Genomic DNA, 20,445 nt, shown 5'->3' with positions numbered 1-20,445 from the left:
CCAGATAGTAGGAATTGGATATCAGCATATCCAGATATCAGCAAACAGGACCAGACCGGCAGTGCTGGTGATGCTCTTCCCTCTGCTCTGCTCCCTGTAAGTGTACATATTTCACATCTCTGTGCTGCAGTCCCTCCTACAGCAAAACTCCTCCAATTCCCACTTTCCTTGCAAGCCACAAAACACACAGGATCATGCAGGGGAGCTGCCAGGCTGTGCTGCACTCCCTGAGGGCACAAGTGCCACCAGCTGCACCCTGCCACTGCCCGGGTGACACCACAGATGTGCCCCTCAGCCCTCACCAGGCTCTTTGCAAATGCAGAAAGGGGAGACTCGAGGCTAAAACACCTCCTCAGGGAGTAAAAAGGCTGCATGGAGCCTCCTGCTCTTAACAGGGCAATAGAGAATGCAAAGCTTGCACTGTGCTGGTATTTTTTGTGTTTGGTTTGTTGGGGTTTTAATTGTCTTTTCTTCTCTTGGTGTTATTACAGGAGACCTAAGCCTGATCCCCTGTGACTCTTTCTCAGCTACTCCTCTGGTTTGTGGTAAACAACGTTAACAAGACAAATCTAGAAAACTAAATTAGTCTTCAATTTATTTTGTAGAACATCCATTCCCTCATAAAAACCACCTCAAAACCCAAACAAAGAACAAAACCAAAATTCTATAAAGACTGATAAAAATCCCTCTCTCAGTTGTTGATATAACATAAAATTAAGACATAAAGTAAGATCAATAACTCATTTCCTTATGCATTCCAGAGAACAGCAACATAATCAAGGAGTATAAACAGTGCCAAGTCATTTTAAGTAAGCAATATGTTTACAAGAGAACTATTAAATAGCTTCTAAACAATATTTTTTTAATGCTGACTTATTTCTTCGCACAGGATAAAGCTTAGAGCAACAAAACCTGCCTGGAACAACTTGTCCATAGAGTTCAGAGTCATTAGGAAGAACACGAACACAAATATAGTCCTCCAAAGCAATTTCTCCTGTCAGGACCTGACACAATACAGACACCACCAGGTGAAGCCCCGAGCCTCAAAGACATTCTTTGACCAAGGACAGACACTTCCCACCCTCAGAGAATAAAACAATCCTATACTTGTGGATATTGCAGGTGTCAACAGCATTTTCTAGATGAGAGAACCAGTTTTACATATTAAATGTTTGATGTGCTGACATGTGCCAGAGGATTGTAGGTAGTTTAGTACTAAACTCTTATTTTTTTAGAGTAACCCTTGCTACATTAGAACTAATTGCAATCACAGCAGCAGCAACATAAGAATGTGCAAGGAGTTAGAGTTTACCTGAGAGGCCAAAGACTGGCTCAGACAAAAAGCCAAGAGGGATGAAACTCCTGTAATGTACAAAATATTAGCTGAATTTACACATCCACCAGGATACCTCAGAGAAGGGGTCAGGGATCCCTCTGCATGGTCATTAATGCCCATGAGTGACAAAGTGAGGTTTGGACACCTGACTAGAACCATCTGGAACATAATCTTCACTTTTGAATCACAGAATGCAAAAAAAGCCCCAACCAACCTTTCATTTAGCATAATTCCATTCAAATCCTGGATTAAAATGTATCAAATATAGAAATCTGATATCACAAAATTGTAAATTTTATTGAAAAATCTTTTCTTCAAGACTGGGCACTTGCAGGAGATGATCAACTTTACTGAGTATCCTCAGTCTTCTCTTTTTATATAAGTGGAAGGATTGTGTAACTGTGACATTCAATAAACAGCATCTGTGGTCTAAATTCATTCAAACCTTTGCAATTTTGACACTCAACTCTTAGACCTGCGACCTCTGCAACTTCCAGAAAACTCAGTGTTACCACCATCTCCACAAAACCAAAATAGAGGTAGTACAGCTGACTGCCAACAGAAGTCTTGCTTAAAAAGTGTATTCACTTCATAACACAATTCAGCATACAAACTCAAAGTGTTTCTTTGAAAACAAGAAGCCAGGATAAGTTCAGCAATAAAGGTAACATCCAAATAGATTAAAAATGTAGGTAATTTCCCCTTTCTATTTTAAGTGAACAGGCAATTTTCCCTTTCCATTTTAAGTGGACAGGCAATTTTCCCTTTCCATTTTAAGTGGACTTAAAGCACAGGCAACAAACTATTTAATGGATTGTTTCAGATGACCTTGGCATTTCTCAGACTAGAATGATAAAGTAATCCTAGACTGCACTGAAAATGTTTTGTAGGGTGTGAAAGGAGCCACTGTGCAGCAGCACAGAGAGCAGGAGCTCTGTGCTCCTCCCTCCTTACCTGTTCTGCACCATGCTCATGGCCATCCAGTCTGAGGGGTACACGTTCTTCCCAATGAGGTCTTTGAACATTATGAATGTTTCCATCAAGAAGTCCTGGAACAACAAAATGCAGTCAGGCTGGGGCTGTGGAACACACCCTTGGAAGTGTTTCTGTGGGATTAAGGAGTCAAGATGGGGAGTTCCACTTTGCTCTCAGTGAAGTCAAGAGAAGGACTCATGGTGATATCTCAGTAAATCTGAGATTGGAGTCAAGCCCTGTAGAACAGCAGTTTCAGTTTCCAAATGGAAGCTAAAAGCCATTACATTAAAGTCATCATACAGGGTCCTTCAGAAAATAGAAGGCATAAATGAATGGGAAGAAAAAGTTGTAGTACTTCTGAGTAAAATTTGGTGGTTTTTATTAATTAGTCTCACTATGCGTAAGAATGAATAGGCTTGAAAAATACAGGATTTTTTCATTTTTTACCCCATTTAGTCCATATTTAAAATTTCAGTTATGGTACCAATCTGACTTTAAGGAAGCAAGGAAAGTGATCAGCTCTTGACAAGTGCAGATATTGCCTCCATGGACTAACAGTAGATGTAATCCAAGCCTGTGCCACTACCCTGACTTACCTTTGAAGGTTTCCATAGTCCTGTGTGTGTCCTTTCACAATGCTAGAGCAGCAATTGAAAGGACACACACAGGACTATGGAAACCCTCTGGTACCATTAAATTATGGCAGACAAAATTGCAATAAAAGGATGCACTACAAGAATAGGGCATTTATTGCATTTAACTTACAATGTTATTTGCACCAGGAGTAGACTCAATTGTGAAAATGGAAATGGATCACTGGGTGTGAAGTGTGGAGGAAATGTTCAACTAGTTAAGGATAAGTATTGTTGTTGTTTTGTTGTGAGTTTATTCTTTTTATTTTCCCCTTTCTCAAAAGAGTACGGCACAAAGATTACTTATTCTGGATCATTACATCACCACCTCAGTGATAGATAACAAATTTCTCAAGAGAGAAATTTGTTTCCTTCCAAATTTCTGATTACAGTGTTGTCCAGTGGCGCCATTAGAAAAGGGAGGCAGTGCGATAACACTGAGGCAAAAAATGCACAGCAACAGAACTCATTCTAGGAAGAGCCAGACAAGAAACTCCAAAAAAATATACAGATTTTTCACAGAAAATCAAATACTATAACTATCAACTCTGTGACCACATAGTACTCACCACTAGTTCTGAGTTTGTCTGGAAAGTTTCAATGTACACTGAATAATGCTGGTCGCTCATCTGGTTTAGGATTGCCGTCATGCATGCCACAAAATGACTCTGAAAGAAACCAGGCACAATCAACACATGTGGATTACTGAAGATATTGGATTGTACTCTTTCTAAAGTTGAAGCATGTGAAACGCCTGAAAAATCCCTTTATGTATGTAAAAATAAATAATATTCAAGCTTTTGCCAGCCCAGATGAAAGAAACAAACTAAGAACTCCAAAAGGATTATTCAGAAGCTGCCTTGGCAAGGGACAGGCTCTTGTGAGAAAGCTGCATCATTAATGAGACACCACATGGAAACACTCATTGTGACAAGGAAACTTCTTATATAAAGTACAACTCACTATCACCTTAAGACTCCAAAAACAAACATGATGTCCACTAGGATTCTTCTGTTAGGAATTCATAGGAAGAAAAAGTGTTAGAATCAAAAATTTCTAATAATTCTATTGTTCACAGGAAGAAATAGTGCAAGAAATGCCATTTTTCACATTCTGCAGGTGTTTAAACAGCTATTAGAGAACTCTCAAACCTCTATAGAACATTATGACCCTGACAGCTCAAAACTTGTTTCAAAGTTCCTCAAAAGGAAGTACTTAGTCTTTCTCAATTCCTAAAGTCAAAATGCTGAGAGATACAGTGAAAATTCAGGGCTGGAAATCATGTAAGTTACTGAAAATGACAAAGACATTTCTTTCCCAAGCAACAATAGTGAGTTTAATAATTTGCACTTTTCCTTTAAGACTATGATGATTCCTCCTTATTGATTCCTTTTAATTTGCTCAAGTTTTAATTCTTGGCTTAAAACCAAGCCTGCTTTCAATATTTTGATTTCATTTTAAAAACAAAATTGATTCTATTAGGAATTCATGGGAAGAAAATATGTTAGCATCAAAAATTTCTAATAATTCTATTTTTCACAGGAAGGATTCTTCTATTAGGAATTGATGGGAAGAAAATATGTTAGAATCAAAAATTTCTCATAATTCTATTATTCACAGGAAGAAATAGTGCAAGAAGTGCCATTTTTCACATTCTGCAGGTGTTTAAACAGCTATTAGAGAACTCTCAAACCTCTATAGAACATTATGACCTTGACAGCTCAAAACTTCTTTCAAACCTCCTCAAAAAGAAGAATTTAGTCTTTCTCAATTCCTAAAGTCAAAATGCTGAGAGATACAGTGAAAACTCAAGGCTGGAAATCATGTAAGTTACTGAAAATCACAAAGACATTTCTTTCCCAAGCAACAACAGTGAGTTTAATAATTTGCACTTTTCCTTTAAGACTATGATGATTCCTCCTTATTGATTCCTTTTAATTTGCTCAAGTTTTAATTCTTGGCTTAAAACCAAGCCTGCTTTCAATGCTGTGATTTCATTTTAGCTACAGAATTGCTGAGCAGGCAGAATAATTTCCTAGATGTCCCTGAGTCCTTTCACTGCCCCGGCCCGGCGCTGCCCAGCGCTGGTGCCACCCGGTGCCGCTCGGGCTCGCTGTGTCCCCACATCAGAGTGGCACCCAACCATTTTGTCCCCATTCCAGGGCAGGAGCAGTCCCTGCTCAGCTCTGCCTGTCGCCACTAGAGGTCTTGTGCTTCCCTCCACGAGCTGCTCTCCGCTCCGAGCTGCTGGGCTTTATTTATTTATTCCTACGCGAGCAGACCCAGCGCACCTCTTGCATACAAAGAGTGAAATTACAACCTAAAGGACCTATCGTACCTTCTTTTGGAGTAACCTTAGTGCTAGTGAGAGCCTTGCCTACTTTTTAAGGCTAAGAAGACTCATTTTCTGCAGGTAAACCAAAAGCTTTCAGGTAAGAAATCGTGTGTTCTCGGGTACTGATGCTCTTCTAAAAGAAATGCTGGATTTCCTGCAGTAGTACTTCACTTTTACAGTTCTGGAGCAGAAAAATCTTTGCTGTGGTGTTAAATGCATAGCTGAAAGGAATAATGAATTGCAAAGGATTTAGTACTGAAATTGTGGGGGGGTTTTCTTCTCATGTCTTGATTTTGAAAAAAGATTAGCAGCAGAAGTTAGAGAATTGACACGAAAAGCAGCTCGTATTTTTAGTAGTTACACATTCACCACTGAATGTGACTCAAGTTAAATAATCACTGCTTGAAATAAGCAGCATTTCTTCACAAGCATTGCATAGATGTATTATGATGCTTAAGGGCAAAAAGACTTTAAGAAGGTTATTTCTTTTGTTAAAACCAACTTCAAAAAATGTGTCTAGCTATGTCTGTGATTGTGGTACAGCACAAATGCCTTAGTGACTGGGTATGGGGATTTTAAATTTAACAGATGATATGCCTTGAAAAGAGCCATAAGGAAAGATCACAGCTAGCCAGGACCTCACATCAAACCTGTCAAATTCACATCAGTTGGACTGAATGATAATAAAAAAAGGTGTCAGTAAAGATGGTTTGCTGCAAAAACTTCCTCTATCCTTTCCATGCAACTGTAAAGCAGGGAAATACAAATACTGTTTGATCTTCAATCATTTTCCTGCCAGCAATCTCAACTATCAGAAATCATCTGCTAGCATCTTTATAGGTTTAAACCTTGCCCCTCCCTCCTAATCCCCAAATGGCAGCGATGAATATTCACTTCTCAGAGGCAGCCTCAGGTCTCTGAGGTGCCCCTGCACCCCCAGCACTGCCACTCTCCCTGGCAGGACTGAAGGGTAACTCAGGGCTCTCCAGAGCTCTGATCAAAGCTGCAAACACCGCTCTGCATTCGCTGAAATTCTCCTCTGGGGTTTAAGTGCCTCTTACTGGAGTGTGCAAAGAGCATGAACTGCCTGTGAACAGTAAGTTCTGCACAAAAGCAGCTCTTGTGCCTGGCCACAGCCTGTGCGTTCACAGGATGGGCAGAAGAAATTCAGAATCACACAAGAATCTGTTAAAAAACTGATTTCATTGGGTCAAGTGTTGTTCATAGGGATTGAATAGTTAGATAGAATAGGTTAGAATAGAATAGGATAGAAAAGGTTGTGGCACACAAGGTGAAGTTCAGGTAGAATCCTTGCAAATCATTTTAGCTGTGCTCAAGCTTGTTAGGATTTAGCCAGTGAATTACAGCAGAAAAATTGATTAGAACTAGGTCAAATGTATAAAAAATAAATGTATCAAAGTAAACACTTTAATGCTGAGACAATATGAACAGAAAAACCCCAGAACCAACTCTGCATGACTTTAAAGAGCTCTAAATAAAATATTTCCCAAATTCAAAATATTAATTTCCTTATGAACACAAATGAATCCAAAACAGAAACAACACTGAATTCTATTTTTAAAATTATACAATTTCTTGTTGGACTTTAAAAAAACATGTAAAGGAATAGGGCAATTGATAGTATGAACGCTGCACTGCTGTAAGGAGCAGGAACATGAATAAATAGGTGTCAGATGAAAATGAAACAGAGGAGAAAATGTCCAGGAAACATTCAAATTCTCTGTCCACTTAAAACCCTCCCATAATTAGTACCATATATAAATGAAATGAAGTGCTGGCTTTAGTATAAACACTGCAAAGTAGTGGGTAAGGTGAAAGAGATGCTGTTTTACTTGAGTATGCACAAAGTACACCAAAAGGAATTGCAGACTTGTTCTGTAAAACAAACAGGGCTTCCTAAGGTCAAGCAGGAAGAGGTGGAATCTCTTGCACTGCTGAAAAAGTGGAGATTAGCTGTGGATGCAACATGTACAGGAAAAGAAACAGCTGAGGAACATCAGGATCATATGAGTAAGATGACAAACTTCAACACCTAGCAACTAAGCCCAGCACACTTTATAATAGCAGATGGTGACAGGTTGCCGTAGTAACTTCAAATAGAGCAGCAGCACAAGGATGAGGCAAAAGCACTGGGAAAACAACAGAAATAACATGGAATGAGGCTACATTTTGATCTAATCTAGTAGAAGGATTTCAGTGGCTGCAGGGTAGGCAATCCTCATGCAGATGCACTTCTGGAAGGACTCAGGGGGATATTTATTTAATGTAGGCACTTAAGTAGCATTTACCATCATTAATAGAGCACTTTACCAACACAGAGCCTGAGTGTAAACACAAAACCACATGGACAGGCTCATTTTGCTCACCCTCACAAGCAGGGGGAGGTAAAAGGGCTCTGCAGCATCCTCACAACCCGTGACCCCACACTAATGATGGTTCATGTTTGATTAACACATGGCTTTCTGTATGGGGCAAGGAAACTGATTCAAACAACCCAGCATTTTTGTGTTTGCAGCAATCATAGATTAGACTTAATTCTGAAGTCTCTTTTAGGATAAGCCAGAAGTTTCAAACTTCACTGCATGTTAGAAACAGTAATTGCAAAAATAACGCACAAAGAGATTGACCAAGAATTTCATTGGGCCAAAGAGTTCTGTTTTGGTTGGGGATTTTTTGTTGAGAAATAAGAACAAACACCTTTCTGGAGGAAAAGTGAGAAATATTTAATCTTGAGTGTAATTAAAGAAAAACTAACCAATCACCTATTTTAATCAAGTGTTAAAAATCATCAATATTTATGTTGTACCACAAGTCTGTTATTGAGAATGTCTCCAAAAATACTGCCTTCAAAGAATCATTGAGTCATCACAGCTGTTCCTTGTCATGAGCTAAAGAGCAACATGGAAACACGTATGGAAGATGCTCAGTGATGCCACAAAGAACCACAGTAACTTGAAGCCCCAGTTCCTCAGAAAACCCCATTAAACTTTGGGAACTGTGGCATATGTAGAGGTTGAGACAAACATCTTGATCATATTATGCAAATACCAAACAATACCAGTCTGAAAGGAAAAATAAGCAGAATTTCAAGTGAATTGCTAATGCAGTAGTTCTGTTTCTCTCCAGAAATAGATGTCCCTGCCAATGCATGTGCAGTCCTAAAATGTAGTGTTTGGAGCTGGAAAGGCACAAATACATAAACATTAGGACAGGCTGCTATGCAACAACCCTGAGTATCCATCACGTGTGAAATGGGGAATAGCTCCTAATCCATACAGACTTGGAGCCTGCCAATGGTCACATGGTGCTGATAATTCACTTACAGTAACATTCATCTACTCTTGGTGGGTCTGAGATTTTAATTTTCCAGTTTTACTTTCATTGGTTGTGTCTCCTTGTGTTTTATAGCTGACTGAACAGCATCCTGCTTCAGCATCTCACTGACAGCCTTGGATTTCTGACTGAAAACATGCTGGGCTCTTTTAGCTCGTCCTACTATTGCCTTTACAGTCACAAGATTTAGCTGAAAGGATGCACAGCTATAAAAGCAGCAGACTACCAGGAAGAATAATACTGAAAATTTTGTAGCACAATAAGAGAGTAACTATAGCTGCTCTGTGTGATTTTAAGATTTGTTGCAAGTTAGACAAACACAACAATTTCAGTATTATTTCATTCAAGACTTTTCCATACATAGATAAAAGAAATAAATAGATGGAATAATGGTTCATGGCAGGACATAAAAGTAGCTTGATTTTCATGGAGTATGTCCTTTGCCATCCTTGGGGTTTTTTACAGTTTTTTTTCTTTTTAACATTGTAATGATTTTCCAGCAGTATTCCAAAAAAGAAAACTTCGTTCTCTGCAATGTTTTTTCTGCTGCTGGGTTTTATTGTTTGGCAGGTTTCTGAAATTCTCCAGAATTTCTGCTACTGTCTCTGATTGATATGAACACTCCACTTTAATTGATTTAACTTCTGCTGAAGTCTGTGTTCAAACAAGGTTGAGTAATTCACTACTTTTCCTGTAATAATACCTTTCTGTTCATCTTCAAAGCATGTTTACAAATAAATTATGAATAACAATAATCAGTGAGGTCAGAAGGCACTGAGTTGAGCTCAGCTGGTCAGAGCACAGTGCTGATAATGCCCAGGTTGTGGGTTTAGTACCTGTATGGGCCATTCCCTAAAGGGTTGAACCCAATGATCCCTGTGAGTCCCTTCCAACCCAGAATGTTCTGTGATTCTTCTGTAGTGCTGTGATCTGGAATGAGCAATCATTGCTTGGAAACTGAACTAGTTCAGAGCACAGCTATCAAAGACAAAAAAAAAAAAAAGTATCTGTTTCACCTCCTCACTCAGCACTGCTGCCTCACTCCTGACCTCAGCTCTGCTCTAGCAGATGAAATCTCCCATCCTGTGCCTGCAGGGATCTGTGCAGCTTTTCCCTCCCCCTCTGCATCCCACTGATTGCCTCCCCACAACCACCTGAGCCTGCTCCCTCAGGCCAGAAGGACGCTCCTGCCCTGGCCCATGAGATGTGCACTGAGACACTGCAGTGCCCTGGGGCTCTCAGGCTGCTCCTTTCCCTGATTTCTTACCCCAGTGCTGCTGCACTGCCCTGGTGCCACTAAAGCAGATGGGCAGAGCATGGCTGGTGCTGCCCAGTGTCCCAGTGAGCTCATTCCCAGTTAAAGAGGGTGAGAAACACTGGAACTACACACCAAGGAATCAGATGAAAAATACCACCCATGGTTTATTTACTGTACAAAATTAGCCAATCTCTCCCATTTGAAAGGACTGGAAACCAGCTTGGGAACTTGCATGAGGTGATAGAGGGGCTGGGGGAAGGGTTCCCTGCCCTGAGGTACAATATACAACAGCAGGAACCAGCCCAGCCAGGGCTGCAACAGGAGACTGCAGAGCAGAACAGAGCAAGGGAGAGCAACCCTGGGGTCAAAAAGAGCAGAACTGAGCAATCCAAGCTCCTCAAAGTGCAGCAGCAGCTTTTATTGCTAAGCCATGCACTTTGAATTTACACAATGTGAAGACGAATGCCTTGGATGATGATTCACTTCCTTAAAACAGAGCCACCTCCTGTATTCCCAGAACTATACCACTCTATTTGATTTTGTTCTTTTTCAGCTGCACTTACTGAAGACAGAAAAATTAAATTAGATTTCAACTACTTGATCGGAGATGAGACTAATGAAATATATCTGTGAATGGCTAAAACAAAACTTTATCACAATAGTTCTGCTTAAAACTGTTGAAAGTCATTTCACTGCAGAAACTTCCTTCTTTTAAATTGATCTTATGGAGAAAATAGGGCCCAATAAAAATAATTTTCCCACTAATTACATCCATTGCACTAATCAGTCTACCCACAGTGTTTGTTTAGGATTGATTTATAGCAACTAGCAACTGTTAGAACAGTTTTAATTTGCATCTGAAATATTTTTCATATTTAGATGATATCCAGTAGGGCTTTCATTAAGTTTTTTAATTGTTTTGTAACAGTGGGCTTCACTTTTAAGCTTGAAAAATATCTTGGAGTCTGGAGCAGAGTAGTAGGCAAAACCAAAAAATTCATAGCAAAACCCAAAATCTTTCTAAAGAGAGCTTTTCACACTGAATCTTGGGCAGGTTGCTTAATGGAATGCATAGGGAATTCTCCATGAAAGAAAACTCTGTGGAAATACATGTACAAAGATGAAAGGATAAAACTCCAAAAATTACAGAATGACCTGGTAATGGACACAATTCACAACCTTTAGCAAATTATGCATTCTCTCAGGTGTGGGTCTCTTCAAGGGATGTCACTTATGGCCCAGTTGGTTGAATTTCAATTAGAATGTAACATAAACAGGGAATCTTGATACTCTAATAATGTACAGATAGAAATTTCCCAAATAGCATTGTCTGCATCAATTATTTGTGCATATGCTAATCTATATTTTTGAGGGAGATTCTAACACATTATCCCTGGGCTCTGGCAGAATAAGGAATAAGGAATATTCCTTTCATAACTTAGCACCAGCCCAAGGGCTGGATTCATTAAATACTTACAATATAAGTAGAATATGAGAAGATGAGATGTTGAAATTTCTTTGAATAACTAAATCAGGGATTATTTTAGTTCTTGTTTTTTTCTGCCATTTTTTAATGAGAAAAAGAAAAACCAGTTAAAAGCCCATAAAAGGTAAATAATTCCAGAGTGCCCTGGCTTAGGCTCCATCAGCAGTGTGACTGTCCCTTGGTTGCTCAGTCACTGCAATCCAGGAGCCTCTGAATCCTAAAACCACCATGGGACAAGATAAACTCCTGTTCTTGGCTGTTTGGAAAATGCACCAGGATGGTAAAAGTTAGCACCTCTTCTCCCCAGGCATTAAATCCCTGAGACAAAAAAATTATGTTCTTATTCTGAAATTAAAACTTGCTCTCCCCAAAAAACTCACCCAAAAAAATGAGTGAGTATTGATGAAACAGCACTGGGCTACAACAGGTCCTTGCCAAACAAAACTGGGCTTCAAAGAGTTTTCAACAAGTTCCCAAACATGATTATGAAAATATTTTGTGGTGCTATGTCATCTGACCATCTTAACTCCTGAGGATGATGACTGTGTGCCAAAAGGACACTTCTTTGTGCTGCTTTACTGCCAAAATACTCAAGGCTATCTGCAGAGATTTATTTTTCCTCATCTCTAAGCTAGGGTTTCATTCAAATAGATTGCCTTGCTAAGAAGCCAGGGTACCAACACCTTCTCCTGGACAGGGCAAACAGAAATAATGAGTGTAGATACATGTTAGGGAATTGCAATCCTAGCAGGAAACAAACAAAAAGCATAATCACATGCATATAAAAGCAAACTTGATCAATGAGCATGCCAGAGAAATATAATCTGTTATGCTTCTGATATTCAGAGTTTGCATCACCTGAGCAGTCTTATAGTCTCTTATTTTTGTGATTAGTCACTGCAATACAGAGTGTGTGGGAGCATCAGTACATATCTAGCAACACACACAGGGAAAAGGTGATGATTAGAAGCATTACAACCCACACCTCCACTGTATTTTCCATATTAGTGCTGTTGGGTTTAATAGCAGCCTCAGGACTAAGCTACTGAAGCTGTGCAGAGAAGCCTCTTAGACCATGGTTGGTGGTGCCATCTTTGTTCTGGTCCTCCCTGAAGTGCCACCAAAGGACCTGTTGGGAGGCAGGTTATTTCCTGTCCTTTTAGTTCTAGAGAGTGAGGGACAGAACCAGCACTTGGTGGATGCTGTGCCATCACACAGCCTAAAGAACTCCCAAGATATTTCAGGAGATATATCTTGACAGCATCATTATGGTATGTTTTATAAACAAATTCTTAACATAAAGCCATTGAGCTGGATGTTCCTTTCCAGCTTCCTAGACCTGCATCTTGTGATCTATTGTGTGGTTCCTGGTCAAGGACTCTCCAAACTATGGCTGCAACATTATCATATTAAGGCAAGAGTCTGGGAAGCTGGAGGGACTGGAATCAAATTTTCCATTTAGATTATTATCAGTTTTCAAGGCATGTTCATTAAGAAGAAAAAATAAAAGTAACTTGTTCTGCTCTGTTTTTGTTTTGAAGGAAGTTGCTAATATTTTAAATCTTAAAACAAGATTTCCTAGACTGCAGAGCTCAGTGTCAGGAATTCAATAATGGAGAGTATTGTTTTCTTAAGTATTTCCCTTAAAATATAGATGTCTTTCTCATATTTAGAAAATATGAAAATAAAGCTTTTACTACTAGATCAAGGCCATTTGTGCTTTTTGAAATGGCACTATAGTCACATAAGGTAAAAGTGTCTTTTGTTTGATCTCGTCTTGGTACAAGGTCTTGACCTCCAAGAATATTAAATACAACTAATATTAAAATATTTTAGTAATATTTAGCAAATAATTGCAATAATTAAAAACATATAAAATTGTATATATATTTTAAAAAAGTTATAACCAAATAAGAGGAGAACTAATATTGTTCATAAGTTGATTCTGAATGAATAAGGCAGTAGAGAAGGAGGGATTTGGAATACAGGAGCAGTAGTGGAGCTCCTTTAGCCCTTCCAGATGATCCCAGAATTCTGCCTGTGCTGCAATCAGAGAGTTCCAGGACATTAGGTCGGCCCTAGCAGGTTGTGAGCTCAAGGCACAGATGCTCTGCAAGAACAGAGCATCCAAGCATGAAAACAGGAAACCAGTAATGTGGTCCCAGGGATTTGGGAGAAGAGAGAAAAAGGAATTTACAGTCAGCTGAGTTGAAGAGCACCATCCAGGATTTCACAGCAGTGTGTGGGGAGCAAGTTCTTTGGTGGCAAAGAAACTGGGAACGTGAATGTGCAGGATGTGGGCATGGGCTGGCAGCAGCTGGAAAAAGCCAAAGGTAACCCTTGGTCAGGTGATTTCCCTGCATCAGTGGTGGCCCCAGAGGTTTGGGCACCCCACTATTCCCAGACAGGCTAACCGGGAAACAGCCTGATGTGTAATGTGTGATACCCTGGGGACATGCAAAGGGCATCAAAATAAGTCTTGTTAGCCCATTAACAAAATCTTAATTATTGCAACAGAAAAAGCTCTGAGATGCTGTGATTTTCTGGAAGCTCTTCACAAAACAAGTGACACCAGGATTACAAACATCTCTATCAACATATGAAACTTATTGTTTATAAAAAGGAAAGGTGTTCCCACTGAATGAGGTCGATTCCCATTATACAAGGATACACATGCCCTCAGGCTGCCAGTTAGACACTCCGGCCTCATAACTTTTCCTGGACTTAGGGGAATAACACAGCAATCTTGACAGATTACACATGGTAACATTTCTGTGGGTTCTAGCAATTTTTTAAGGTGTTTATTTGTTGTTGTTTTTTGCTTTTTTTTTTTTTAATTTTATAAGACAAACCAACCAACCAAAACTTGAAACACACCTCATTTTATGCAGCTAACACATTATATAATAACCCTAACCCAAGCCTCTCTAACAGCTTCTGGGTTGTCTGCCTGGCTCAGCTTTGTTGTAAGGTACTCATTTGGTTTCTTGTTACACTTTTTTTGGAAAACACTGGAAAAACTGCATGTCCAGTTATGTCTGAAGTGAGACACAACAACACCTACGTGCTTCATGTTTTACTTGCCTTCTTAATAATACAGGTTTGCAATGCAGTATTTTGCTCGAATCACACTGCTACTTAGCCAAATTAAACCTGAAGCTATTCCCAAGGAGACCTTTTACATTGAAATTATTCTTTAAAATAAAAAACACCACAGTTTTCTGAAAATAACCTCATTGCAGGGCCATTAAGGCAGCACAATGCTCACATGGAATAATGAAGGAAGGAAGTAACTTTTATAAAATTGCTGATATTTCACTAACAGGCCCTGGGAGACCATCCCAGGGATACAAAAAAGAAGAAAGGTCATCTTTGTTCTTGAGACAGGGCAGGCCATATTCCATATTATGTAACTACTTCAGAGACTGCTCTTTTCTTCTGCAACTAGAGAGATACAATCAAGTAAAATACTCAATTACTTGGGCCACTCTGCATTCTTATGCTTAGAAGAGGATCAGAAAGTACAGGGAAAGTGACTTTAAGCCAATATTCATCTGCTTATGCAATTAACTTACATATTACTTTCAAAGGACTTCACATATTTCAAAACACATGAGGAAGTTGCTATTAATTTGTACAGAATGCTGCATGTCTTCTGGCTCCTGTCTTCTTTGAAATTAATTGCCCTCACTGGTGGAAAAATAATTTGAGCATACAAAAATTTCTTAAAGATAGTTATTTCCATGCAGCCTTTTAGTTTAAGCTCATTGCAGTTCCCAAATAGAACTTCTGGACTTCTTCAAACTGCCAGCCTCATAAAGACTGAATAACAAAAACCCAACCCTGAGTGACAAGCAGGTGTCACACAGCTCAGGACACTGCAGATTTATTAGACAAATCATCAATTATTAACTTCTCTGACTATCTAAGTATAACTTTGTAAGCTAAAAATAAAATTTGAATTTATACAAGATATAAAATCAGTTATAAGGTACCAATATTGAGAAATACCTGAAATGGCAAAGGCAGGGAAACAAACAGGTTTTTGTTTTGCCCTTGACATCACTGGGACATGAGCTTGTGCTGCCCAGAGAAGCTGTTCATTTGTTCAGCAAGGTTCAGAGCCCTTGGAGTGTCCAGAGATGTTCATCTTCCCTTAGTGACCATCGGGAGGTCACCAGAGGGTCACCTCCCTCCCTCCCTCTGTGCTGCCATCTTAGAAACTCCACAAGGTGAAGCGTCACCTTTGCCAAGAGGAGAGTGAAATGTTTATCTACACTTTGTGATTTATTTTTGCAAACCTCAATTGCACCTTTGCTCTTTGGACACATTCCAGGACAGAGCAGACACAAGATCCATGATTCTAAATGTGCCCAGCAGGACAGAAATATATCTGTGGGATGCTTTAGTGTGGTACCAGATCACTCTTCCCATCTCAATACCAAATCAAGTGTCACCATCTCACTTTTTCTGCCATGGGATTGGATTCCTTTCAAATACAAGTATTGTCTCACTACATGCACTGGTTCCTCCTCCTAAGGCCCCACAGTTTCACAGAATTTCCTTCATCCTCTGTTTCTGTGGTTCTGCTCTGTGCCAAAGACCCCCAGCTACTGAATCTCAGCCCTTAACTGGGGGTGTTGTATCTTCTCCAAAAATAACTCAAACTGCAGAATCTCTACATGGAGAGTTTAGAGATTTAAGAAATTATTTACATTAATATTTCTTGGATATTAAGAAATAACAAATATTATCAAGATTAAGTGCTGATTAGAGAGAAACAATTAGTTACAAAGTTATAAAAAACCTATAAATTTATTCTTTTAGTTTTAAGGTTATTTTAAGATGTCACCTAAGCCCTTCAGTCATCAGGGGCATTTTAGTTCCAGCCAAGTGTCTGGTCCCTTTGTAACTCAGACTGTTTCCAACTTCATGAGAAACTATACAAGCTTTGGATAAAGAAGAAACACACATTTTCTTTTAAATACCAGGAGAAAAAGTTGCTAGGCATTTTTTTGAATGTTCCATCTTCCAGCATTCCTCAGCACCTGTTAGTACTGAGACAATTTTAGCTTTCATAATCTGCCCCAAGCCAGCAGTAACCACCAAAAAAAGTAAAAATAAAAGAATATTATTCAAATAAAGTGTGAAGAACAAATTAGCCAGTTGTTTGTCTTATCCCAGTGGGACAAGTTTTGACTGAATTTTTATTCTATTGCTTTGAAGAAAAATCAGTATCTAGCCATAAATATTTTAATAACATAAAATAATGTTACACATGGCAATAATGCTGTAACTTAGCATGGGTGTCTCTGTCAAAGCATGAGCTGCAGAGAAACTTTCATTTTCCTGGTGTTCCTTATGTGGGGAGAGGTGCCAAGCTTGGAGAGCAATTGTAAGGCTACATTATTTTTCAGGCTATAAATAATTAACTGAAGTGGGATTCTTTCAAATCCTCTCCTCACAAGAAGCAAGGCTTTTCAAAAGCAAGTTTTCTCCACCTTTAGAAAAGGTAGTCAGGCAATAATGATGCTACAATTCAAAAGTAAAGGCACCTGCCCTGCATAATAACAATCTGTGCACCTCTCAAACAGCATTAAGCTGCTGACTGTTTAAATATACAGGGCAGAAGTGTATAAATTGACAGAATAAAGTCACAGAGAATTATGGATAAGATGGTGAGGCAGACTTAAAACTCTAAAAACCACCTTTACAATGCTCATAAAAGAGAATGAACCTTTCTCATGGATTTAAAGAGAAGCGCTGCACAAGAGAGCAGACACAAGTAAAACATACCTGTGTGGTCCCTTCCCATTATTCTATTGCAACATGAAGCTACTGAGTTGTTAAATAGACAGTCATGAAACCAAGAGTTGTGTTCTTACCAAATACATGTAACTCTTATAAATCTGAACTGTGAATTTCCTTAATGCCTTCACTATTGGTGATATGAAACAAGAACTAAAATTTGCAACTGCAAAGTCAGAAAAAGAGAACAAACATTCAAAGATTTATAATGCAATTCTCCTTCATTTAATTGTAGCCCCTCAAAATACATGTGACTGAACTCTCCAACATCAGCAGGCTGGTATATTGTGATATAAAATTTTGATATAAAATTAATTTTGAGGCTCTGCTATTTTACTTATAGCAGAGCCTCAAAATACACACAGGTTTCTCTCTTGCTCTACTCCTCACTAATCCCCCTGCAGAATGGATAATTCTGGCTCCTGACAGGTTTAAGATGGAATGAAACAGAACCCACACAAGAACCTGAACTACCAACCTTATTGCCAATCAAACCACAGCTCCATTTTGCAAACATTCCAAAGGAGATGTGCCAAGGCATCAGCCTGGCGGAGCAGACTGCACTGCAGGGTGATACAGCCTGAGAAATCTTCCTCTGACACTGCAAACAGCCATGGCCATCACTGAGCAGAGATTTTCCCAGAGGAGTCCCCAGCTCCTTGTATCCCAAACTCCCTTTCTCCTCCACCTGTAGCTTTTTGTGCCAGAATTTGGAGCCTGTGGGAAGTGCCAGTCTCTGCAGACACCCTGCCAAAGCCAATAAGCACAATTCCAGCCTCTCCTGCACTTACTGCCAGCCAGTGGCTGCTAACCCAGTCTGAGCTGCCCTAATTCAATTCCCCCACACCAAAAATATATTTCAAAACCGACATCTGGGAAAAGTCACAGCCAGGTGCATTCAGCTGAGTACACAAAACACATCTCTGGAGGATGAAATATCCAGTTACTCACATTTCTGATGCTCTGGAGGAACACAGGTAAAAAAGCCTCAGGATGCAATTTTAAATTCCAGCCCTGTTACCCCAATGAGAGCTGGCTCAATGCTCCCACCCAGGTTCCAGTGCTTCCACAGGGAACAGAAGCCATGGGACTGTGGATCTCAGTGGGAGCTTGGCATGGTTTCTGTGGCATTCACATTCTCTGAAAAAATCCCCTCACCCAGGATTTCCTCCTGGGAAGCTGAGAAGCCTCACAGAAAAGGAAAACAATTCTTATCTCATTTGCTTCTCCTGTGTTGTGCTCACATGCGGGATGTGTTTGGGGATTGTTTACCCACAGGTGATTATTTCATTGGATTCTGCTGTGAGTTGTTTTGGCTCTTTGGCCAATAAGTGCCAAGCTGTATCAGGAGTCTGAAAAGAGTCACAAATTTTCATTATTATCTTTTTAGCATTCAGTACGTCTCTTTTCTGTATTATTTAGTATAGTAATATAGTATTCTTTAATATAATATAGTATTAGAAAGTAATAAATTAACCTTCTGAGAACATGGAGTCATGCATGGATACCAGTTGTGGGTTTCTCTGGGTCTGGATTGAAGGCACTTGAGGCAGTAGTTCATGTTGGGACTCAGGTGTTTATTATTTCTTATCAGTAAAACAGTCTCATTACTGTGAGTTTGGCAGCTTTTCATTAGAAGGCACAAAATGGCCAACAGTCTCTCGTTACAAGGTCTTTCAAGACTAAACTATCTAATTAAGAACTGACACCTGGATTATTTCCCCTTTTTACCCAATAACTGATCCCAAAGATCTGCAATGGGGACTTTCCTGCCCAATTACAAAATGCCACCCAAACCCAAAGAGAAGAAGGAAGAAGAAGCATGAAGAGGAAACCCAGGACGACACCCTGTGCCTTCCATCTTGCTTACATCTACAACATATTAAAAATCCCAAAATCTAAATTTCTCACCAAGTGATACACCTACACTGCTCTTTATAATCCATTTCACACTTTTGTGGATTCCAGTCTATCTTGAATTCTGGGAAACTTTCTCCATGAATGAAGGTCAAAGTCAGTGCTGTCCTGGGGGTCAGGGCACCCCAGAGCAGACAGAGAAATATTCCCAGTGCCCTGGATTTCCACAGAGTCAGATACATCATTCCTGCCCTCCAGCAAATACAATCAGGTTTCTTCTCTCACTGCTTCCCCACGTACCCAGGTTTGTGACACAAGTGAGAGTAACAGTTGACTCCTTACATTTACTGAAACTCCCACTTACTGAAGTGGCAAAAAAAGTTCTGGAGCTCCTAAAGAATCATCACTGAACACCCAGTGCTTACAAGGCATCCCACACAGCTGCAGCACAGCAGACTGCTAAATGCTCTTGGATGCATCTTTGCCATGTCATTCTTGATCTGAAGTGATAAATTCATTGGAAAAAAATCCAGAAATTAACTGAAAGCTAAGGGACTGCAGCAAGTACACTCAGAACTTGTTTTTTTAGAATTAAATAAATGCTGCCATGATGAAAACAAGTCCAGTGTAGAAGTCACAGTCCTTAGCAAGAACTTTATACTGGTTTAAAATGGTGTTTCTTGTAGCAGTGTCTCAACAGGAGAAAGGTGCTGGGCAGTGGCAACCTGTCACACAGGAACCATGAAAATGCAGCTTTTATGTTTGCTACTTGGGGAAAAATATTAAGTTTTTCTGTTTTAACAGGCATAGTCAATATAATTAACAACCAAAGAGAAGGTTGAAAAGGTCTTCGTTCATTTTTATGAAGTAAAATCAGTTCATTTTTATGAACTAATCTGTCTCTAACCAAGTGCTGATGCCTGCAAGGCAGCACAGGGTGCAAACCTGCCTTTCACAGGTTACCTATAGATCTTCATACAGCTCTGTTAACACTTTATGAAGCCTGAATAAAACCCTACAATAATCTAAAGTGTAAAATGCGTGCACACTTTGATGCAAACATCAAGTACTTAGCAATATTTTTTCAACTGATAAGATTTCTACAAGGAAGAGCACTGAAATTTTGTGCTGTGAACCAGCTATTTGGACACTTTCCAGCTCACCAGCTTGTCACATTGGATAACTTCCCTCTCCCTGTAGGCATTCAAGCAGTTCTTCAAGAGAAATTTCTCAGTTTTAAGTACACTCATCTTTGCAAACTAACACTGAAAAAAATCCAGCTTGTGTCTCTATATAAATATGTGACTGAAATGCTTCCCTCTAAAGTGAATAAGGAGTTGTATCTTACCTCCTGACACTAAACCTTTCATGAACAATTTCCAGCATATGCTCCAGAAGAAATAC

General features: G+C 39.5%; 2 protein-coding genes across 3 annotated transcripts in view; one reads left to right on the top strand and one right to left on the bottom strand.

The window, feature by feature from the left end:
• The window catches only part of DOCK2 (dedicator of cytokinesis 2), a 160,595-nt gene that overhangs the window by 57,627 nt on the left and 82,523 nt on the right, over positions 1-20,445 (bottom strand). The window contains exons 28-29 of the mRNA XM_064724696.1: positions 3,513-3,611; positions 2,291-2,385 (exon numbers count right to left, since the gene is read on the bottom strand). Of these exons, the coding sequence (XP_064580766.1) occupies positions 2,291-2,385; positions 3,513-3,611 (194 nt within the window). The remainder of the gene's footprint in view (positions 1-2,290; positions 2,386-3,512; positions 3,612-20,445) is intronic.
• The window catches only part of INSYN2B (inhibitory synaptic factor family member 2B), a 37,568-nt gene continuing 22,304 nt past the window's right edge, over positions 5,182-20,445 (top strand). For both annotated transcript variants that reach the window (XM_064724694.1, XM_064724695.1), the window contains exon 1: positions 5,182-5,375. The gene's annotated coding sequence lies outside the window, so the exon portion shown is untranslated. The remainder of the gene's footprint in view (positions 5,376-20,445) is intronic.

This window comes from Zonotrichia leucophrys, chromosome 13 (assembly GCF_028769735.1).
Source record: "Zonotrichia leucophrys gambelii isolate GWCS_2022_RI chromosome 13, RI_Zleu_2.0, whole genome shotgun sequence".
Lineage (NCBI taxonomy): Eukaryota > Metazoa > Chordata > Aves > Passeriformes > Passerellidae > Zonotrichia > Zonotrichia leucophrys.
Note: the sequence above shows the minus strand (reverse complement) of the source record. Positions and strands in the feature narration are given on the sequence as shown.